The 24,582-nt window shown below is 33.9% G+C and overlaps 1 protein-coding gene across 19 annotated transcripts in view; it reads left to right on the top strand.

Annotated features, from left to right (window-relative positions):
- The window catches only part of ZMYM4 (zinc finger MYM-type containing 4), a 168,033-nt gene that overhangs the window by 102,483 nt on the left and 40,968 nt on the right, over positions 1 to 24,582 (top strand). For 7 of the 19 annotated variants that reach the window (XM_070610328.1, XM_070610333.1, XM_070610336.1 and 4 more), the window contains 9 exons: positions 6,682 to 7,206; positions 8,886 to 8,947; positions 9,295 to 9,465; positions 15,982 to 16,066; positions 16,308 to 16,563; positions 20,626 to 20,800; positions 20,908 to 21,120; positions 23,661 to 23,811; positions 24,311 to 24,426. In XM_070610328.1, coding sequence (XP_070466429.1) covers positions 6,682 to 7,206; positions 8,886 to 8,947; positions 9,295 to 9,465; positions 15,982 to 16,066; positions 16,308 to 16,563; positions 20,626 to 20,800; positions 20,908 to 21,120; positions 23,661 to 23,811; positions 24,311 to 24,426 — 1,754 coding nt within the window. Of the gene's footprint in view, positions 1 to 6,321; positions 6,411 to 6,681; positions 7,207 to 7,356; positions 7,538 to 8,885; positions 8,948 to 9,294; positions 9,466 to 13,497; positions 13,549 to 15,981; positions 16,067 to 16,307; positions 16,564 to 20,625; positions 20,801 to 20,907; positions 21,121 to 23,660; positions 23,812 to 24,310; positions 24,427 to 24,582 lie in introns of those variants that run through there. The other 12 variants (XM_070610326.1, XM_070610325.1, XM_070610331.1 and 9 more) reach the window with 5 other exon arrangements.

Genomic DNA, 24,582 nt, shown 5'->3' with positions numbered 1-24,582 from the left:
GGTTAATGCATGTCTGTTTAGTTGTGACTTAGATGGGAGAGACAAAGGGAACAACTCAGTCCACCATCATGCTGACATCACTCCAGTTGTATTGTATTGAATAATAATAAATCATCTCTTAGAAATATTTCACTGACAAAACAAAATGCTAATTTAAGCTTTTATTTCAAATGAAGCAAGATTAACTCATTTTTATGCTTCTTGTTTGTTTTTGAATTCTTTGGAGTTTGTGTTTCTTTTCTTTCTTTCTTCCTTTATATGAGAGAAAAGCAACCTGAGATAATTGTTAGACAACTATGACTTTGAGAGTTAAAATTAGAATTGATACTACTTTATTTCTGAAGATTATGCTTTGATTAAAAACAAAAATGTGTAAGAGGAATTAAGTAATATATTTGCAATGAAAGTAACTAACAGCCGTTTCACAGTGTTCATTTATGTGATTATTGGATTCCTTAGTTGATGGTTGTACCTTAAAGTGAAATAATATTGGGGGATAGTATAGAAGTATCAGTATGCTACTAAAGGAAGGACTAAACAGAAGGACAAGGAGTAAAGGGTGACTTGGCATCATGAAATTTACTTTCATTATCGAACACAAATATGAACTTAAATTGCTTTCCCCAAATTTTTCTTTCCCCAAATCTGACAACCTACTTGTGTTTAGACCCATGTACTCCTTTCATTCTTTTACAAAGGAAATTGTTTATGTACTGATCACATTTCCTGTTGCACAAAGGTTTTCCTTCTGTACTCTTTAGTTATTCTCTTTATTGGATCATGCCCATGAGCATACTACAAGATGTAATGTTCTCCATCTTAAGAAAAAACTTACCAAAAAATTAAAAACGAACAAAGAAAACAAAACAAAAATGCAGAGTCAGAAAAACTCTTGACTCAAGATTTTAGTTGAGTTTCTGCTCATTTTCTTTAATTTAGAGCAAAACTGCTCTAAAGAGTTGTCTGTACTTATCATTCCCAAGTTATCTCCTCTCAGTCTCTGTTGGGGTCCCCCCACTTCAGCTTGTACACTCATTTTTCCATGATACAGCTCTTGTCAAGTTAGAAGTTCACTTCACATTTGCCAATATTAACAATTAATTTTCGATCTTCGTTTTATGTTATTATCTCAGCAGTATTCATTATCATTGGTCACTCCTTCCTTATTGAAATATTTCCTTCACTTAGCTTCTGTGACATCAGTCACCTAGTTTTCCTCCTACCTCACTGGCTGTTCCATCTTAGTCTCTTTTCCTGATTCCTTCCTTCATACCAGATTTCTAAATGTTGAAGTATCCCAGGACTCTCAACTCTGTTCAGTCTGTATTAAATAAACTCACTAGGTGATCTTATCTAGTCCCATGAATTTTAAGTACCATCTCTTCATTGATGAGTCCCAATATGTCATTTTTTGGCAAAAGTCTCCTCTTTTAACTCCTCTTTAATATAGCCAGTTGCCTTCTTGATATCTCTTTTTGAAGATTTAATAATATTCTCAAAGTTGATAGGTCCAAGACCAAGTTATTCATCTTACCTCTTTCAGTTTGTTCCTCCCTTAGTGTTCCCATCTCAGGAAGTGGCACTCTGTTGTGTTATCCTTGACTTCTTTCATAGCCAGCTTCTTATATATCAGGAAATGCTTCTACTTTCAAAATTTACCCAAATCTGACGACTTCTCCTCACATCGATCATTACTATCCTGGTCTTAGCCACCAGTTTTTCCTTTGATTATTGGAGTAGCCTCCTGACTGGTCTTCCTGCTTCTGTTCTTCACTCCCTGTGGCATTTAACAGCCTGGAAGTGGTCATACACAAGCTAGGGTGATCCTTGTAAAACATAAATCGTGTTAGTCCCTTGTAAGGATCTTTTAATGACTTCCTTTCACACTTACATGTATTGCATTTTTTTTTATGGTCTGCAAATTCCTAATAGACCTATCCTCTGGCTTTTTTATCTTTTCTCATTTTTTAGCACCCCTCCCTCATTGAATTCCAGCCGTAGAGTCCTTGCTCATCCTCAGATACGCCACACATGTTCACAGTGTCTAAAAGCTAGGAATCTTTCATGAGAAATTTGTGCTTTTAGGTGTTCCACTGGCTACTGTGATTCCCAAATATAGTGTGTCATGTTTTGTTCTGTAGATCTAGGCTCTGAGAAACAGAAGCTCTTTCTTTTGTTTGATTATACGTCATGAGGATAAATAGAATTCTCTTTCAGTGAATTATATATATAAATATAACTGGTAGTTACATTTTAGCCTTATAAGATTTTATGCAGCCTACAAATTTATTGTGCGATGACTAGCAAAATTGCAAATTCAAATTAGATGCTTTGTTAGAAATTGCTGTCTCTGAAAAAACTTTAAATCTCAAGTAAGCATAAAAAAATTTTTCTCACTTGATAGATGAATTGATAGATGAATGTGCTTCAAAACTCAAAGATACAAAAGGGGATGCTTTGAATAGTCACTGTTTCTGTTTTCCAGTTCTGATTGTCATAGGAAATTCAATGAAAGTGTTTTGTTTTTTTTGTGATGAGGTTTGTCCTTGAGCTAACATCTGTTGCCAGTCTTCCTCTTTTTGTTTGAGGAAGATTGTCGCTAAGCTAACATCTGTGCAAATCTTCCTCTATTTTTGTATGTGGGATGCTGCCACAGTGTAGCTTGATGATCACTGTGTAGGTCTGTGCCTGGGATCTGAACCCACAATCCCCAGGCCACTGAAGCAGAGTGCTCTAACTGAACCACTATGCCACCGGGCCGGCCCCAGAGAAGATATTTTTTGTATGTAAACAACTGTACATAAACATAAAGTTTTAAAAATATAGTAGTGATAGCATAATATATGTATGTGTATTCTTCCTCACTTAGTTATTTTTACTTAATTGACCTTGGGAACTCAATATAAAGCTGCCTCATTCTTTTTAACAACTATGTAATATTCCATTGTAGGTATGTACTGTAATTAATCTAGCCTCACTAATGAAGAGATAGGCTGTTTCCAGTCTTTGCTGCTATAAATGTTATTTTTCATAGATCTCTTGTGAGATTATATCTATAGGGTAAATTCTTAGAACTTGAATTGCTGGATCAAGAGGTATGTGTATTTCATGTATCATAAATGTTGCCTGGTTGCTCTTTATTAGGATTGTGCCAGTTTATACTCTGACCAATAATATTTGATTACAGGGGTGGCAGACTTTTTTTCTGTTAAGGGCCATATCTTAGAGTTTGCAGCTCAGTTATGGTCCATGTCACAAACTCTTCCTTATATGCTTTTTGGCCTTGGGCCATAGTCTTACAGCCTCATCCCATAGCATAGCTGCCAGGCTGTTATCAAAACCTTTTGTCATTACCAACCTGCTATGTGAACATGGTATCTCACTGCATTGTTAATTTGCATTTCATTTATGAGCAAAGTTCAACCTTGGTATTTCCTTTCCTCTGAAATATTTGTTCAAATCTGTTGCTTTTATATATGTATTTGGTTGTTTGTGTCTTTCTTGGATGATAAGTCTTCCCTTTTTTTATTAGGGAAATTACCCTTTGTTATATGGAATGCAGGAAAATCTTTTTAAGCAGTTTATCCTTAATCTTTTGGTTTGGTTTGTGTTTTCTTCTCTTTAGGAATTTTTTAGTCACGTTTGATCTTTTATTCTTTTATTCAATAAATTGGTCTTTTATTCTGGATTTTGTGTCATCCTTAGAAAGACTTTTCCCCACTTTAAGACTTAAAAGTAAGTCTTCCATGGTTTTTAATATTAGTGTTTTATTTTTTATGTCTAAACATTAACTACATCTGAATTTTATTTTGCTGTGAGTTAGGGATCCAGTTTTTCCAGGTGGCTACCCTTTCCTCCCAATACCATACTCTGAATTTAAATGTAGAGATTTTGACAGTTGTTTGCAATATTCCTTTTCAGTACAGTCATGTGTTGCTTAACAATGGGATTTGTTCTGAGAAATACATTGTTAACGTGTTTTACTGTTGTGTGAATATCGTAGAATATACTTTCACAAACTTAGATGGTATAACCTACTACACACCTAGTCTTGTGGGACCTACTATTGTATATGTGGTCTGTTGTTGACCAAATTTTATTGTTGTGTGAACATCATAGAGTATACTTGCACACACCTAATCTTGTGGAACCCCTATTGTATATGTGGTCTGTTGACCAAAATGTCATTATGCAGCACATGGCTGTGTTGACTTCTCATATACCATAGAATTTAGATTAAATGCTGACCACATGAAATGCATGTTCTTCCATTTGGGAAACAGTTACTGAGCACATGTTATGTGGCCAGGTACTCAGGGTAAACTGTTGTACAGAGAAGTCTGTAACTCTGACCTTTAGTTGCTTACAGTTTGGCAGATTTATCACAATGTATGTATGTGTGTGTTTTGACATCCTGCTTCTTTATTTGTATTTTCTCCCTAACCTTCTATTATTATGAGAATTTTCAAATAAGTGGGACAATTGAAAGAACAGTACAATTAATATCTATAACATTGTGCATGCTCTTTCATCTCCCCCTGCTTCTCTCTTTGTGATATACTATGTGAAAGTAAGTTGTAGAGGTTCCTAAGATTTTTAGCATCTGTTGTTTGAGTTGATTATTATTTAGTTAAGTAAAAATGGTGATTTTCTAATATTATTGTTTTCCTCTATTTGGTTTTTTTAGTTCTGTGAGTAGGGGGAGTCATCGCTTTTTCATTTCATCCCTAGATCCTAGCACAGTGCTTAACCACAGAGTGGTTTCCCAATAAATATGTGCTGAATGAATGAGTGCTTCAGGTAGTGGGGAGTTACTGAAGGACTTCAAGGGGGGGTATAATATGGTATAATATGAGATGATTTATGGTTTAGAAAGGTAATTCTGATGTCTTTATGGAAGAGGGCAACTTGAAGAAAGCTTTCATTTGGGCCCTGTATCAGTTAGGATTTGATTACAAGTAATCCAAAACAAAGTCACTTAAACAAAAAAGAATTTATCCTGGATCATGGAATCCAGGGAATGATTTGAAGAACTAACCACCTGAAGGCTTCAGGAACAAATGAAAACAAGACTGTTGGTGCCACTGATATTTTCACTAATGATTTTCACTCTGTGTTTTTATGAGTTCCAGTTTGTCTGCTCATGGACCAGTTAAATGTGGTTTGGGAGTAGGGTCTGTAAGAATATAGTTGCTTCCTAGATGTCTGCATGGATTGAGTTAGTACACTATCAACAGTAAGAGATGTGGAGTGTTGGAATGCTGCCAAGTAGAGGAAATAGATTTGAAAGATTTTAAGTAGTACAGTTGACAGAATTTGTCCAGGGAAAGAATTAGAGTGGTTCTCTTTTCTGTCTTGAGCAAACTGCTGGCTTGGTGATGCTGTTAAAGAACTGATGGAGATACAAGAAGAGAATGCTTGGAATGGGAACATGATGAGTTTAGTTTTAGAGGTACTAAGTTGGTGGCCCTCTGGGGAGAGGGCGTATAAGAGCTAGTTGAATATAAATAAACATCTGAATCTTGGAAGAAAGACGTAAGCTAAAGTATTTAGGAAGTCACCAGCAAAAGGCAAGGCCATGGTGGTGAATAAAATAGTCTGAGTGTATAAAATGAGAAGAGAACTGGAATATTGAGCACATAAACAGAGGAAGAGGAGTATGAAATAAATTAATAGACCGATTAGAAAGACAGGAAGAAATAGAGTGACAGAGAAACCCAAGGAATTTTATCCAAGAGGGATGTGCCACATGAGGATTGAAAAAATCCATTAGATTTGACCATTAGGAGATCATTGATGATCTTAATGAGAGCAGTTTCAATGCAAAATTGGGAACGAGACTGCATTAAGTTCAAAGGATTAACGATTGGGAGATGAAGTAGAAACATACCAATGTACACTCTCTTTTAGAAGTTTCACTGTTAAGGAAAGGTGATTGAGGGCAGGAGAAAAAAATACAGGGCTGGGAGCCTTTTTCTTTTATTTTGGAATGGGAGAGACTTGAGCATATAGTTTCAAACAGTAAACAGTTTTTTATTTATTCCAGCTTGGATAAATTTTCTTTTTATGTTTAAATATTTACCGTTGTAAACATCAACTGCTATTAAGTGTTTATTAGAGTTAGTGCTGAGAAATTGGGATTCAGACCAGAGACCTGGGTTCTAATCTCAGCTCCCCAGAATAATCACTACAATAATTATAATTAGCACTTTTATATTCCCTTCTATGTAACAGTCACTGTGTTAGTGGGCCCTTTATATGTACTATCATTAATCCTCACCACAAGTTAATCTCTAAGGTGAGTATTATACTGTTTTGTAGATAAAGAAACCTGAAGGTTTACTTCTCAGGATCACATAGATTTTCAGCGATCCAGCTATGATTCCAGCACAGATATGTCTGATTCTGAAGTTGGTACTCATTTTTTCTATATCACATTGTCTTTCTTTCTAGCCTTCAAAATAGTTTCTCAAGCTTTAGGTCCCTGTTTCCTCATCTGTCAGATAGGGATAGTCGTATCTGTCACACCTATATCAAAGTGCTAATTGAATACTACAGTATTATCATCTATATTTTGTTTGAAAAGAAAAAAATATATATTTGGTTAAATACCAGACAGGCCTTATTAATGTGGTCATCTTTAGCACTATCGTTTGTCTAAACAGTATTTTACTTTTTAAGGTGGTGGTATCATGGATACAGAAATGTCTGAAGATATAGACCACAACTTAACTCCTACCCTTGACAGCATGTCTTATGGAATGCCGAATCAAACAGGATCTGAAAATTCATTGCTGGATGAAGATGATTATTTTTTGAACTCTGGGGATCTTGCAGGAATTCCAGTCGTTGGTAGTGACAATGAGGATGAACAGGATTTTAGTTCAAAGGACAATCTGGTTTCTTCAATTCATACTGATGATAGCTTGGAAGTAGAGAGAAGAGTCACACAGCATGAATCAGACAATGAAAATGAAATACAGATTCAAAATAAATTAAAAAAAGACTTTCCTAAACAGTTTGATCAGGTCTCTGTCTTTAAATCAATACGGAAAGATTTTAGTCTAGTAAGAGAAAACAGCAAAGACACACTTTCTGGAAAGGAGAAAAATAGAGACCTAACTTATCATGAACGTGAAAAACGGTTGGATAAACCCCATAAAGAGTTGGATTCAAGGTTGAAAAGCAGTTTTTTTGATAAAGCAGGTAATAATTGTTGGAATAGAGCCATAAAACACAATAAATAACAACGTACTGTTGATAATACAGTTTTTATTACTTCTGATGCTAAGCGAAGTATGAACAGTTAAATTCATTGTAAGCTTGTCATTTTTCTTTTATCCTTGTTCTTTGCAGAGTGACTGAATTTCTCCCCGTAACTTTTGGTAATGGTATAAATGGTTGAAAAATAGCTCTAAACCTCATTTCTCCCTCCCCTGGTTGAAATGTTTTGATGAGAAGGCAAGCTACTCGAATCACCTGTTCATTTTCTTTGGTTGAACATTGGAACCTGAAGTTGGATTAACTTCTTTGTGCTGTAAGCACTAATTCAAACTGCTGTCCCACAAATTAGTCCAAATTAGGGAGGGTTTTTCATTTTGATAACATTTCTATTTTATGTTTTAGAAGTTTCTTGAGGCTTCTCTTGAGGCTCTTTGACCAGTGTACCCTATACTTTAGCTCCAGTTTCATTCTGGAATATATTATATATTTTCTAATTTCTGTCCTCCTTTTCCTCCTGCTGTTCCATTTGCCTGCATGTCATTTTCTCTCTTTGTATATATGCCTATAAAAGTACTTCGTATCCACCAGTGCCTAACTCATAAACCTCTTCTACTCTGTAGTCATCCCTAACCTCTCTACATGAAGAATGAATTGTTTCCTTATCTATATTTCCATAGCACTTTGTTCATACCTCATTATTTATAGTACTTATCACACAGTATTATAATTTTCTGTTTGTTTTGCCTTACCTACTAGGATAGGTAATCTGAGGGCCAGATTGTATCTTATTTGTCTTTGTATCTTTGAAGCCTAACCTGGTGCCGTGAAAATAGTAATATGTCAATAAGTGTTCAGTAGATGTAAAGGAAAGCAGGGTGTAATATGCAAACCCTTAATATTTCTTATGACAATGCTAGGAAAAGTATGGGAGAAAGAACAAATCAGTATTGTTAAAAAGAATAAGGATCCATTATGTACAAGGGTATACTATATTTTTAAATATATATTATTAAATATATATTTTTAATATCCCTACAGGGGATAAATTATAAAGGTACTTATCCTCAAGAGACATAACATTTAGAAGTTGAAAGGACAAGTCAAGTAGTAGAAGTGTTGATGACCAGTTGAATAGCATAAGGCTTAATTTATAATTGAAGACAATGGTAGAAGAGTTTGTCATAAGACAGTATAAGAAGATTTCTTTCAAATAACTGAAACAGTGTGTTTTGGATCTTCTTGGAAGAGAGATTTTTAACTCAGTGGACAGGGAAAGTCTTATAGAGGAGAGGTGAATTTTGAACTGAGCTGAGTCTGGAAGACCATAAAGATTACGATAGATAGAGGGGACTTGGAATGATGTAAGCAGAAATGGGAAAGAACAAATACAAGTAATTTTCAGAGCATAGTGAATAAAGTAACCACTTTATTTAGGCTTGAGCAAGGAAAAGTGTGAGGTGAGGCTAAAAGTTAGATGGGACCAGATTGTTTCTTTTGAGTGAAACTACCATTTGGGTATTTTTTAGGACCCATTTCACTCTAATGAACATTGCTGTTGGAAAAGAGAGGTGATTATCAAATGATAGCTTTTTAGGTCACTCTTTATAAGATTTGTTATTCATATACATGTGTTTGTTTTGTTTTTTTTTTTCTTTCAATAGCTAATCAAGTTGAAGAAACATTACATACCCATTTACCACAAACCCCAGAAACAAACTTTAGGGTAAGTTTTCAGTGTGTATGTAGATTGCTGTAACTGTGGCAAGTGTCCAAGTTTTCTTTCTGTCATTTTCTAAACTGTAACTGTATGTGTTAGGTGGAGTGCTGATTTTTATTTGCTTTATTATTTGGTTAAGGACATCTTTGGAGATGTTCTAAGAACCCTCAGCTCTTAGATTCTTCATTTGTATTTGATATTCAGACATATATCACATTTGCTTTTAGGCGTAGGGCCTCTAATGAATGTCCATAGAGTTCTTCATTTCCAGTGAGCTTTTCTTTGGGTGTTAAACCTGAAGAGGAATAATTTTTAAATCTGAATATTTATTAATCCTTTATATTGTGTTTTAGGATTCCAGCTATCCATTTGCCAATAAAGAATCCATTGGTTCGGAACTGGGGAATTCCTTTGCATCAAATATTAGAATTAAAGAAGAACCTTTGGATGATGAGTATGACAAAGCAATGGCACCACAGCAGGGACTACTAGACAAAATTAAAGATGAACCTGACAATGCTCAAGTAAACATTTCACCTTTTCTTCCCCCTTCTTTTTGTTCCACTCATGAATTATTCATTTGAGAGAGGACGTTCTTGATTAAGAAGTGAAGTAGTTTGTTGACAGGATGAGGAGACTCTAAATGAAGGTTGAGGCAATTAAAATTATCTTGTAAGAATAATGCTAAGGCATCAACAAGAGTTATATGAAACTTTTCCTGAGTAGTAATTAAGGCTTTTAATCCACTTTGTTCCTTAATACCACTGTTCTGTGATTTTTACAATTTCAGTGCAGGGTTAGGGAAAGTGTGAGTCTTCAAGGATTTGAGATTGATCCAGCAGACATGGCTGAAGGTTTATGGTGATGTATGAGTTTATAGTGTGCTTGAGTTTATATAAGGTAGTAAGCCCTTTGCAGTTACTGCTAATGAAGTACAGGCTATATATGGATTGAAGTGTTTTTCAGGAGGGATTAATGGACAGGTTATCTTTGGAAGCGTTAACTGATTGAAGAACTAGTTCATTGGATTAGTGTGTAGAAGGTAAAGGAGGCTTTGATGGGTGATACAGCATTCCAAATTTGAGTGATAAGGGTAAGGATAGAGCTCTGCTACTTCAAGGTTTCTCTGGAGGTAAAAGTCATAGACATCCTGTCACTGTGAAGTCCTGAAGTCAGTAAAGTTATCCATGCAGTTAATGACATTGCAGTGGTTGGAATGGAAGAAAGAAGTTATATCAGGTGCTGTAATCATTTTGGAGTGTAGGAAAGGGACCAAAGGATGAATACATAACAGTAGCAATTATTTAAGGGTGATTTATGTTTTATGCAGATAGCATGAATTCAGAGGCTGAGAAGTAAAGATAGCATTAATTAGCTATTTCTCTGAAATGACATTTGATCTAGAGAAAACTTACCTTTCCATATCTTTCTATCATATTAGGAGGGTTGAGAATGTGAGACTTCTGTGGAAGAGATTTTTTTCATTCAGATGTCTCTGGGCAGGGTTTATCAACCTCGACAGTATTGACATTTTGGATCAGATACTTCTGTATTGTGAGGGGCTGTCCTGTGCAGTGTAGGATGTTTAGCATCATCCTTGGCCTCTCCTTACTAGATGCCAGTTGTACCCTGCTCCCCGCCCCGACCCAGAGTCTCTAGATATTGCCAAATGTCCCCCGGGGTGCAAAATCATCTGCTCATGAGAACCGCTGTTTTAGAGTAAGCAGATGGAACAAAAGGTGATTTATTGATGTAGGTGATTTGTATGAGTCAGATTGATGCTCAATTAAGCAAGAATTCCGTGGTGCCCAGTGGAGGGTAGCTGTATAGGGTAGAGAAGATAAAGCTGTAGGAGTTGGATTAGGTATGAGATTGGTGACTACAAAGAAGGATATGTTAGAGAAGTAATAGGAAAGTATTTGAATAGATGGTAGATTTGAAAGCATGTTAATTGAAGGAGACAAAATGGAGATCTTGATATCTGAATTAGGGATAAAGAAATGTCCTGACACCTGGGAAAAGTTCACGTGGCAGTGTATGCCTCAGAAGATTACAACCATGTCTGTATACAGGGCAGATCTCCTGTCCCTTTACATGCTGCAGGGTGGACATGGGAAATCATGAGAAATCGTAATGCTGGCAGGATACCAAAGGCATCACTTTCTCTCTGAACATGACCCAGTGACACTTTCCCTAGGATGGAAAGGCAGTTATAGCAAAGATGAAACACACTGGGGGAAGAGAGCATTAGGAAGGGTTATTTATATTACTGTTTTGAAAACAATCAGAGGTTCTGATGGCTGGAGAATGCCAATAGGATGGAACTGTCAGGGCATAGAAATACCTACATTTTTATATACAATTCAAAGTGTAATACTGTGTTATAAAATGCCAAATATGAAGTTTCATCATGATTGTGGAGAAGAACTTCCCAAAAGACTCACCATCTGGTTGATTGGACTCTTGAGAACCAAGCAGGAATGTGTATTAGGTCCTGGGCATAAGGTCTAGAAGCATTCTTTATCCTGATCCCACAATAAGGCAGTACTAACGTGTGAGTAGGTGAAACTAGGTTTTCTCTGAGAAGTCCTCTCTGTTATCAGCTACACCAATCCTGTAGGATCAGACCTTTGATAATTCTTCTAGAAATTCCTCAGGGAACTTCATCTTAAACTATACATACCTGACTCTTTCTTTTCTTTTTTCTCATTTTCCCTTTCTCTTCCCTCCCCTCCCCTTTTCCCTCCTCTTCTCCCTTCTTCCTTGTCCTGTTCTTTTAGATATTTCTCCCCTATGACAACTAGAAGTCTGTATTCCTTGCTGTTCAATACTGTGCTTTATCTCTCTTACTCATTTCCCATAGACTGGAAAAGGGAGTTCCAGCCTTTTATTTTCATAGTTTCTAAAACAGTAGCGTTAACCTAACTCTCATAAAATACTGCTAGATTTAACATTTTTCGTCAGCCTTTACTTTTGACCATCAATTACTAGTAGTAACTTTTCTCATGGTTTAAGAAGATCATAGCTTTAGCTCATTGCACCTTCTCAAAACTCCCATGGCTTTTCTCTTTGCATAACTTGTAGATTTGCTTTCAGCTCACTTCCTAATTCTCCTTTTTACACAATTCATTTTGGTCTTAATTTCTTTACTTTCCCATGTAAATGACTAAGGTGTTGAAATATGCATATATATATTTAACTACTTCTACCCGTTTGCTCTAGGTTATTTCTTCAGGTTTGATTTTCTGGGTTTGCCAGTTGTCATCCTCCTGCCTCTGTTACTACCATAACATCATTTGGCCTCCCAGTTTCACTTCTCCTTTCAAATCCTATTGCATGTTACTATAATATTTTCTGTAGTATTTTTACAATTTCAGATGCTTTTACATGTACTATATTGTTTCATCTTCCTATATAAGAAGGCCAGAGTAGATGATATTAAATCTGTTTGTAGATGAGGGAACTGAAGTTCACAGAGGTTAAGTTAGTTACTCAAGACCATATGGTCAGGAAGGAGCCAATCTGGGGCCATGATCAAGGTCTTATTATTATTAGTCTACCAATCTTTTTATAAATAAAAGATGTTTAATTTTTAAAAATGCCTAGAGAAGGTTTTAAAATAGAAACTTTAAAGAGCCAGAGACGTTGTTTTTCCTTTTCTCCTTTTCTCTGTAGGTTCTAAAAGCTGGAAATTCAGTAAATATTAGTGAATCATGAGTTTTTTCTTTTGTTTTTTCTCATAATAAAAGGGGAGCTAATCTGTAATCGCTCATTTAAGTAAATGGATTAGGATGGGAAGGCAAATTAATTAATTGTCACAATAGGGAGTCAGTACAGCCTTGGAAAGTAGAATGCAGTAATTGAATGTTGGGGCTTTTTTTGGGCCGTGTCAGTTAACTTGGCTATAGGAACTGGATTCTTCATTTTTAAAATACTGTCTTGGGATACTGATATGGACCTTCCTTTATAGTAAACAAAGAGAAAATAAAGGTGTTGGTAAAGGATTTTTTTGTTTTCTTTTGACACCTGTTTTTCCACTTGTGAAAGCTTTTGGGTCATCAGAGTTTCACTTTTCAAGTTATTTATTTGTTTTTAAATATTTGTAAAATTAGTCATTGTTGGGGGGAATACTAACATAAACATAATTCTGCCTTGAAGGTGTTGTGGAGTGTATAAGCAGAGTACTTAAGATGTATACTTTAGTTTACTATATTACATAAGTAATATGTACTTAAGGCTTCAGGAATGTATCAGAAGTTTGGAATCACTGTCACAGAAAGAAAGAGAGCTGACTGGAGACCATTAAAGTATGCCAGTCAGGCTATATAGATAATGCTACAGATACCAAAAGACGTCTCATGTAATTCATTATGCATTTCTTATAATAGATACTCTCTTGATCATGGTAAGGAAATATCTGCTTCAGATCAATAACAATCATTGAATTTAAAAGTAAAATGTGATGGAAACCTGTTAATAATTACTAAAAGAACACAAATTACTGATGTCAGCCTTATTTAACTCTTGTTGGATTTTCAACCCAATACATGTTAAAGAAATTAGAAGAGATATTGGAAAAGGGGAGACAAAATTATCATCATTTGCTGGTAAGAATTTTTGTTAGAGAATTAATAGAATTCATGAAAAGTTTAGTGGAGTAGCTAGTTGGATTTTATTTATCTAAAAGATAGAACTATTTCTGTAAATCAGTTGTTTCCCAGTTAGATAATGTGATGAAAAGATGTACTATTCCCAACACCAAAGTAACTAAAAAGTATGTATATCAGATAAAAGACAACTTCAGTGAATGGAAAGACTTTTTAAAAAATGTGTAAGATATCAGTTATTCCTAAATTAAGATATAGTTTTGATTCAATTCTGATGAAAATATCAATAGGTTCTGATGTTTTGAAGAAGCATGAATAGGCATGCAAACACGCAGATGTTACACATATGTTCTAAAAAGTAGTTAAGAGAGGTTGACAGTGGCAAACTCTATTAAATGGTTAAACATCCCACAATTATTTTCATTAGGATAATGTGATACCATAAGATTAGTCAGGCTGATAATGATACACAATAGATTGCTACAAAAGAGACATTTTTTAAGGAATTTGATATGTTAATGGTGAATGGAAGGAATTCACCAGCTATTCGGAGAAAGAAAAAGAAAAATACTCATCATACATCAAAATAAATCAATCCCAGATAGATTAAAGCAGGGGTTGGCAAATTAGCAGCAGCACACCAAATTCAGCCTGCCCTCTTTTTCTGTTTTGTTTTTGTTTTTCTGAACACTATTTTTGTAAATAAAGTTTTATTGAGTCATTGCCATCTTCATTTATTTCCATATTCTCTGTGGGTACTTTTGCTCTACCAGGGCAGAGTTGAGTGATTTTGATAGTATGGCCTTGCAGAGTAGGAAATATTTCGTACCTAACCCTTTGCAGATAAAGTTTGCCAACCAGTTAAAGGACTGTATTATAAACAGTGAAGCCACTTTCTTAGTATTTGTTGTGGAAGTAGAACTTTGTAAGAAATAGAAGGAATCCCAAAGGTAAAAACTGTCAGATTTTTGGCATAAACATGGAAACTTCAGTACATGAAAATTTTAACTCAAAGTACGTATTGAGGAAATGTTGATAACAAAGGGTTAATATTGTTACATTATATTCCTTTTTTGTAAATGGAGATTAAAAAAATTTCAAAATGAAACAATAATGGGAAAAGACTTTTAAATGGTTTTTTTCACAAATTGCTAGAATAAATATAACTAAGATCTCTTTTTTAAAACAATTTGTAGTTGAGTGTTAAGAATCTTTACTATGTACCTTTTTACCCAGTAATGCTACTTTATGGATCTTTTCCTTAGGAGATAATCCCAAATATAAGAGTATGAGTATTCACAAAGACGTTCATCATGGTATTACTGATAATACCAAATGTGTGGAAACAAATGGACCAACATTGGGTTGTGGTTCTAAATCTTAATGCCCTTTGTGGCCATCAAATTGGGGACTGAGGCCAAAGGAAAAATCAGTAATACTGATCCTGTTTTTAGTCATTTAAAGTTTTGGTATTTTGTTCATCATGGAGTTTTGCATTTTTGATTTTTAAAAATGGCATTAAATTATTTATCTTGATTGCTGAGATTTTTGGTGCCTTAATAAGAGGTCTAGAGGTCTTACAGCGTTTTATAAGTTTCAGTGTGGTAAACAATAAATTGAAAGTTAAATCTACTACTTAGGGGTTTCACAATGCAGTAATATAATTGTAAAAGCAAACAGCGCTGAAAACTTGTAGTATAACTCAGTTATGTGTGGTTATTCATGACTAGAATATGTTTACATTCACTAAAAAAAAATCAGTGAAATAAAGGAAGTTTATATTCTTTTAGAATTCTCAGGCTCCCTACAGTACATCAGTAGACATCAGGGATTCTTGGACTCCAACTTACAAAACACTGATATTTAGCCACTAGAAGTTATTTTGGAGTAATATGTAATCATATTCAAATGTTCAATTGATTCAAGTGATCAAAAAATCATTTTATAAGAATGGTATGTTCAGTATAATTACAGCTATATAAAGAAAGAAAACCTGTGAATACAGGAGGGGAAAAGACTGGAAAGATTACCGAAAGAATAACAGTGGTTGTTTTGGGGTTATGGAAATATGATTACAATTTTTTTCTTATTTCTACTTGTCTAAATTTTATATAGTGAGTGTGTATTACTTTTATAATAGATAAATAGCAACTTAAACTACTGTAATAATATTAAGACTTTTCAAAAATAATTGTAGATATCTGGTAGTGCTGCAAGCTAATTAGATAGCTAACTTTCATGTTATGCCTCTTACTCAGCGTATACAAAGATACCCTTATTGCAATGACTGCTTGCTGTTATTTCTTATTAGTGTTAATGTAGTAAATATTTTCCACACCTATATAGCCATAGTAAAATGTCTTGAATGTCTGGGTTTTTTAAGATAACATTGTATTTATTCTTCTCTGTATGTATTTATTTTCTTTTTTAAAGGAGTATAGTCATGGCCAACAGCAAAAAACTCAAGAGGGGGAACTGAAAATTAGTGCTGTGTTTTCAGTCAGTGGCAGTCCTCTTGGTAAGAAAAAGAACTGAATAAATGAATCATGTTTATTTATTCTGACCAGTATGAGTGAGAAGGAAATATCTATTTGTATTAGTAAAGTAGACAGTTCTCTCTGCCCATTTAGAATGGCTGTAATTGTATATTGCATAATTAGTGTTGAGTGTCAAGACTAGTTCTAGAAGAGAAAGGAAGGATGCACACTTAAAATTCATGGTAAAAAGTAAAACGTTTTTTCTTTCAATTTTTTTTTAAGCTCCACAGTTGACTACTGGCTTTCAGCCTTCACTGGCATCATCTGGCATGAATAAAATGCTTCCTTCAGTTCCAGCCACAGCTGTTCGAGTTTCCTGTTCTGGTTGTAAAAAAATCCTCCAGAAGGGGCAAACTGCTTATCAGAGGAAAGGGTCCACTCAGCTCTTCTGCTCCACACTGTGCCTCACTGGATACACGGTTCCACCTGCCCGCCCACCGCCTCCTCCCACCAAGAAAACTTGTTCAAGTTGCTCAAAGTATAGCAGAATTGCTTCTAAATTATCTTCTTTGTTGGTTTCCTTTCTTTTAAGATGCTTTGTTCTTATCAGTGTATTGTTTAATTTTCTATATTTCCATGTTTTTTGAGAAATATCACATTATTTATACCAACATGTTGTTGCTGCTTTCAGTCTTTCTCGATGCCAGGTGCTCAGCTTCTTTTAACTTATTAATCTTTTACATATTAAGAGAGGTTTTTGAAACCAACCATGCCTGTTAGTTGAAATGCTTTATAAAACAAGAACTACACCATTTGGGGGATTATAAGACCACAATATTTTATCTTGTAACTGTAGGTAGTAGATACTTAAATCCAACAGATATCTAAAGTTATGTTTCCTGTTACGTAATTGGAATTCATTTAATACCTTAACTTTAAATGGACTCTAGTATATATATTTTTATCTTTCCAATATCTCTGATCTACCTCAGAGGTTCCATTTTAGTGTTTAATAAAAAAGTATGACCTTAGACTCATCAATACAAGGATTACAGAATTGATAATAAGGTCATCCTGATATATTTGAGGAATATGAACTAATTTTGGCTAATTTTATAAAGTGATTGTTAGAAACTGTTTAAGTCAGAAAAAGATGAATAATGCTTTTGTTCTGAAACACTTTGGCCTCTATTGTTAAGCTGCTCAAACCATGATTTATTAGTTTAGGTATTTGTGTTTAGCTCTTCACATGGATGCTGCCCTTTTTGTCTGACAAGGGAGAAAGATACTCCCCTTTCTGGTTCTACTGGAAAAAGGCATATAGATAAGAGACTTAAAAGAAATTTGAATATAGTTAGAAGTTTTTTTTGGAATTTAGTTATTTATATGCACATCTCTTTATGTTTCAAGTTTAATTTATCAAAAATAGACTTCTTTATACTGTTTGAATTATGAAACATGCTTTTAAAAATGAGTATTTAGGGGCCGGCCCTGTGGCCGAGTGGTTAAGTTCGCGTGCTCTGCTTTGCTGGCCCAGAGTTTCACTGGTTCAGATCCTGGGCATGGACATGGCACTGCTCGGCAGCCCAAGCTGAGGCAGTGTCCCACATGCCACAACTAGAAGGATGCACAACTAAAATATACAACTATGTACTGGAGGGACTTGGGGAGAAAAAGCAGAAAAAAAAAAGATTGGCAACTGTTGTTAGCTCAGGTGCCAATCTTTACCCAAAAAAAAAGAATTGAATACTTATATGCCACGTGTCTAATTTTTATATTCTAGTATATTCATCAGATTCTATGATTAAATCAACTTGCAGATTATAATTTTTATAGGGATTGTTTTGTTTCCTCTTTCTCCATGAAATAATTTCACATAACTTATTTTTCTTCTTTATTTAATTCTTACTTTAGGGATCAGCACTTTCTAAAATTTCAGTGGTATTTCTCCTTTCATAATAATAGTCATAGAGACTTCTTTCAAAGATTTATCAGTAGATTTCAAAATGACTGTACAAAACTCAAAGAAGTTTTAAGATGTGTGCCCTCTTTCTGTGTTTTTAAATTCTTGTCCATACATGTTGTTCTTTTCATCTAAATTTATTATATGCCTTTGGTCTCTAGAGTTTGCCTAGCGTTGTCTGGAGATAGATCATTTTCACCTGTGTGTCAGATCTTTTCTCTGTCTTGATTGTATGTAATTCAATTATTCTTTAAGATTACATTTTCTTCTTTTACTATGCTTTGTCTTCATAAATTTTCCATTTTTTCAACCTGTCATTCCTTGACTCTTAACTCTTCTACCTCTTTTTTCACTTACTCTGTTACCCTTATCTTATCCCTTGTTCTTTTCCATTCACCCCTTTCTGTCCTTCTCTCAGGTGCTGCTTACTTGCCTATTGCCTCAGCTTTTTCTTCTTCATTTTCTGTCTTACTTTTCCCCTTTTCTCATTTTATCCAATACCTTTTTCTCTCATTGATCAGTCTTGTTTTCCTTGTGCTCCATTTCAGTTTTTGAACTACTCTTTCATCTCCCTTTCACTGTTTTACCTTTCCTTCCTTTTTTTTTCCTTACTTACACAGTCATTACAAGAGTTTGGGATAGTCTCGTTTATCTGATTATAAAATTGTTGAATTTGTAGGGAAATTAGGTTCAAAGAAGTTAAGAGATTTCCTCAGTATCACATAGCTGGTTAATTTTGGCACATGCATCTTTTCGCCCCCAGATAGTCCATGTAGTCAAACAGGTTTAATTTGTAAGTCAATCCCTATAAGAAAAATTTCAATTTAATTTTAGTAGATGGAGATAGAAGAGGTTTTTTTCCAAACAGCTACTGCTATTTTTATAGACCAGTAGAAATATAGCAGGATTGCTTAGGTTGAAAGAATCTCATTAGCTGTTCAGAGTAACAGTTCTGTTTTTCTTAATCTTTTATTAACCATATCTCTTAGCATCTTGAATTTAATCTAAACTCTTAATTTATTTTGACTAATCATTGTTTAATTTTTAGGTTTCCTTAGTAATAGGGATCTAACAATATGTTTTTAAAAATCTATTTCAAATCCTACATAAAAGAGGTAATTTGGAGGGTAATTTGTTAATACTGTTAGAAAGATCAGATTTCTTGATGTAATGGCACTCAAAGATGTAACTGTTTAAGAATTGTCTGTACCATTTCTGAATTTTTACTATCTGGAGTGAGATTACTCCTCATTCTGGCATAAAATATAATCTACTACAATAAGATGTAATTGGACACTAAACATACTGAGAACAGTGAGAAATACCTACGTTTATACTTCCGTTGCCTTGATCCATGCTGCTGCCCATCCCTTATCTCCTAAACCTTCTAGAAAACTCCTACTTAAGGTCCAGCTAAAGTGTCACCTTCTTTTGGGTAGCCTTTCATGTCACGTATTGTCTCAGTTAATTGTTTCTTCATTTCTCTTTCTATGGTACATTATACATATCTATGTCAAAATTATTATACTTTTATATTTTAAGAATGCTTCTGTTACGGTACTTTATATATCATTTTTCTATTTGTCCCAACATACTGTGAGCTCCTTGAGTGCATGTTTGTACTGTGCCTTGACACAGGGTTTAGCTAGTGCCTGGCTCAATATGACTGCTCAATAAATACCTATATAAATGAAATACATTAAAACCTAAAAAAAAAACTGTAAAGGCAAAAAAAATGCAGAAAGTAGAGCAGTCTGCAGCTACTAAGTATAAAAGATGAGGTAAGGAGTTATGTATTACAGCATAGTACAATATCAAGTGTTCCTTGGGATGATTCCCATTATCTTTTATTGAAGCGGAGATATTTGTAATTGTTTCTAAAAAGTACTCTAGTGGTATAATCTGGTTAAGATGCAGGAATGAATATAACACAGTTTATTTACTATTATGTGAGTGCGTACCCATGGGAGAGAGACACTGTTTAGGAATTTTCATTGAGGTATTTTTAAAAATTGATTTTTAAAGTGGTTTACACATAAACTTTCTGATAAATGGCTATATAAGAAGACTGATTTGGGGGTGGGATAAGGCGTGGAGTGGTAGGGAGCCTTAATCATAAGAGTTTTAATCTTCACTGCCTTTGCTACTAAGGCTTACAAAGTAAATTAATTAGGTAAATGTTCGATTTTATATAGCCATGCTAGAATATACATTGTGTAGTTTGAAATGTATTTTTACTTTTAAAAGACTGTGGTTTTTAAAATTTTTGAGTATAGTGTTTTTAAAGAATATTTTGAAAAGACAGAAGAGCCTAAAGAAGAAAATTAAATCTCCTATAATTCCAACTACTAGAGATAATGAATAATAACAATTTGATATATTTCTTTTTAATATTGAAATATACCAATTCTCAGAACAGTTTTATGAAGTAAATCATGTATTAGTTCATTTTATAGAGCAGAACTTAAGGATCAAAGCAGTTTATCAACTATCCAAGAAAACCCGGGTTTTCTGACTTAAGTATCAATGCCCTTTCCCTACTATGCAATTGCCTCTGTTTTATTTGATTATTTTAGCTCATGAAAAGGAAAAAAATGAATATACCATGGCTTATTTTATCTTTGTTATCATCTTTAGAGACATTTTAAATCCAAAGGATGTGATCAGTGCCCAGTTTGAAAATACCACCACAAGTAAAGATTTTTGCAGTCAGTCATGTTTGTCGACATATGAACTGAAAAGAAAACCTGTTGTTACCATAAATACGAATAGCATTTCAACCAAATGCAGCATGTGTCAGAAGAATGCTGTTGTAAGTTATCTTTTTGCTTTATTGGGAGGAGGGGTCTAATGTTTGTACTTAAAGAACAGCTTTTGATAATCTCTGCTTGTTTTGTATGTTGTTATTTTTAATTCTAGATTCGGCATGAAGTTAATTACCAGAATGTGGTACATAAACTTTGCAGTGATGCCTGCTTCTCTAAGTTTCGCTCTGCTAACAACCTCACCATGAACTGTTGTGAGAATTGTGGGGGTTACTGTTATAGTGGCTCTGGACAATGCCACATGCTTCAGATAGAGGGACAGTCTAAGAAGTTTTGTAGTTCAACGTGTGTCACAGCATATAAGCAGGTACATGACCATATTTAATCCTGATATCTTTGTTCATTTCAGGAGGATCTAAACTTTTGGTAGAAATTATTTATGAAAATGTCACAAAAATATTAAGATCTTATTATTAGCTTAATATTTTTTACATATAAATAGTATTTGTCAAATGCGTATTAAAAAACTCTTAGAGAGGTTTGTAAGTAATGTATATTTCTATTCATGCATTTGCAATATGTGTTTTTAGGGTATGGCTTTTTTATTTCAAATATGAGTCATGTTTTTGAAAATACAGAAAAGCACAAAGAAGAAAAATAATGCATCTCCCAGAGATACCCAATCCCATCCTTTTGGTGTATAGCCTTCTAATCTTTGAAATATATTTTGGTTTGCCTATATATACTTTTTTATTTGATAAGGTAAGGTCCAAGTTGCGTATGTATTCTTGAAATCAGATCCATATGGTTGAAATGGCAATTCAGAAAATAAAAATCTTACCACTAATTGCTTAACAGGTTTTTTTCTTTTCTTCATGAAATAAGAAAAAATAAATGTGGGTTATATGTTATTTTGTGAATTGGTGAGATTTATAGAGGATGAATTAGTTGAATTCTGTGTGACAAATATCTTCTATACTTTTGTACTAGGTTTATAATTTTGTTAGTAAATTTTAATCAAAAATTAGATTTTAAAGTTGATAAACCCAAAGGAATATTAAGAACTTTTTACGTTTTTAATTTTACAATGCCGTCCTGTTTAGTGCATTTGCTGATCATTCTTTATGTTAGGATAGTGAATTTTTATACAGTCTAGCAAAATTGGTGAATTTAATAATGTTAATTGGGAAATTTTAAAAACATTGTTCTTAAAACTTTGCAATGAATTTGGGATTTTAAACATTATACAGTGTTTCCATTTATTTCTTGTTAATATGCAAACGTGTTAAAAGGGCTTAGCTTTACTATTTATTCCTTCCTTTAGAAACACCATGTTTTTGCTCTGATAAGGAAAAAAAACCCCAGTATTTTCATGTGCTTTGTCCTTATCCAAAAGACTATTTTTCTGACATTATATCAAGTACTAAAAGTTACTTGGGTTGAGTCCATTGAAAGACGGTTCATATTCCACAAAAGGGAGAAATAGGTTGAGATATCTTAATTTTAGATGTATTTATAATTTGGCCAATACCTATGAAATTTCTCACGTATTAATATGTATTATGATATAGAGAAAGAATTTGGGTTTAGAAATAAAGCAGATATTGGTTTGATTCCTAGACTTTCTATTGAAATAGAATTTTACATTGGGGAAAGCAAACTCCCTGAGTCCATTTTCTTATCTGTAAATGGGTATTATACTGCCTATGTCACTGGGCTGTTTTTAGGATTATATGAAGAAGAGTGAGAAATCGCCTCGTATAGAACCTGGCCCATCGAAGATGGTCATTTTTACTACTTTCTTTTCTTCCTCATGTATAATTCATTCAACAAACATTAGATGTATGATTCTTATTTCTAGTGGCTACCTGTGTCCTAGGGGACATAGACATATAACTGAGTAGAAATACTGTAGTAGAAGTATTAAGGGGTACAGTGGGGCACAGTTCTACATGATAGGGCAAGATGAGACTGTCAGCAAAAACTTGACAGAGATAACTCTTGACCTAATTCTTATAAATTAAGTTTGTGTTTGCAGTCTTGATGGATGAGGAAAGGAGAAATAGGTTTGGAGATATAGAAGACATTCCAAAATGCAGGAATGTGTTCACTTTACCATGTACCTGTTTTAGTACCAAGTCTAACAATTTATCCTTGAAGAGGGAATAGAGATCTTAAAATCTCTTAATGGGTGCTGGATATACTTTATAAATTATCCTGAATCTATGACATGTTAATAGTATTTAGCATTATTTGCTGCTGAATTCCTGATTGAGTGTGAACTTAAGATAACAGACTCTTTGGTTGTTTAGATATGGATGCCTATGGTATTCAGAGCTTGCTCCCACTTTATTGCTTACAGTGTGCTTTGTTATTGTAGAGTATTTGACAAGGGATTTTCTAATAAGTTTATTAATTTCCTTGAGTTCACATTTTATTGTTATATATAGCACCTTTTTTGGGGAGCTTCTTCCAGTTTTTAGGATACTGTAAAAGCATGAATTCCCTGTTGTGGAATTTTTTGAAATAGTATTTTAAAACTATAGTTACAACCAATTAATAAATCCCAAAATTAATTGCTAGGTTGTGACCAGCATCATTTTTTAATGAAATAGAATAGAATTGAAAATATCAAAGTGCATCACATGTTATCATAATATGTATTATGAAACTTTTTTCAGTTTTATACACATACATGTATAATACACAAACACAAAACCTCAGAATTATGTGTGTACTGGGTCACTTTGTAAAATTTATTTCTTACTGAGGATTGTAATCATAAAAGTTTGAAAGTCACAAATTTAAAATATTTCAAATATTTCAGTGTTAAGTATAAACATTTCAAAGAATTATGCTTTTACTTGTAATTTGGTAAAAATGAATGTTATTTTATTTTCTTAATAGAAATCAGCCAAAATTACACCATGTGCGCTTTGCAAATCATTGAGATCCTCAGCAGAAATGATTGAAAATACCAATAGCTTGGGAAAGACAGAGCTTTTCTGTTCTGTTAATTGCTTATCTGCTTACAGAGTTAAAATGGTTACTTCTGCAGGTAATACTGGTTTCATAAACTACATAAATATAAGTTGAAAAAAATTATGGTTATTGCTTTGTTTTTATAGTACAGATTTTTGTTCAGATTTAGTTGATTTTTAAGGCAAATTTAAAACATTTCAGATCCGTTTTGTAAAATATCACCTATTACTTTGCTTATTTTATGTTTATTTACTTGCTTCCTATTTGTGCATTTCCCTGTTACCAAAAGAATTCCTTATGGCTTCTTTAATATGTTTTCTTTATCCACACCTGACTTATTTCAAGGTTTATTTATTTTGTAGTTTCACGCTAGACTGTGACTACTTTAAATTAAAAGAAATATTGTTAATGTTAAGATAGTTTTTGCCTATATGTGACGTGATTGAGTTTAGTTTCAGTTCCTGGAACTTGACCTGGCCCTTGAATTTTCATATATTGCATAATACTTATTTACTTTCTCATATTTATGCACATTTGTATATATTACTCATTAGTTTTTATTTTGATTTGCTAAGGTGTACAAGTTCAGTGTAACAGTTGTAAAACCTCAGCAATCCCTCAGTATCACCTAGCCATGTCAGATGGAAGTATACGCAACTTCTGCAGCTACAGTTGTGTGGTAGCTTTCCAGGTATGGCTTCAGGAATCTTCCTCTTCTCCAGTCAGTGAGTTGCCTACTATAGTAATGTAAACTTATTAGGTGTTTGCTACTGCCTAGATTGTTAAATTTCTGTCTCAGTTCTATTAAACTTGGATTCTTTAACTCCTCCTGTATTTGGAGGCATAT

This window comes from Equus przewalskii, chromosome 2, assembly GCF_037783145.1.
Source record: "Equus przewalskii isolate Varuska chromosome 2, EquPr2, whole genome shotgun sequence".
Classification (NCBI taxonomy): domain Eukaryota; kingdom Metazoa; phylum Chordata; class Mammalia; order Perissodactyla; family Equidae; genus Equus; species Equus przewalskii.
Note: the sequence above shows the minus strand (reverse complement) of the source record. Positions and strands in the feature narration are given on the sequence as shown.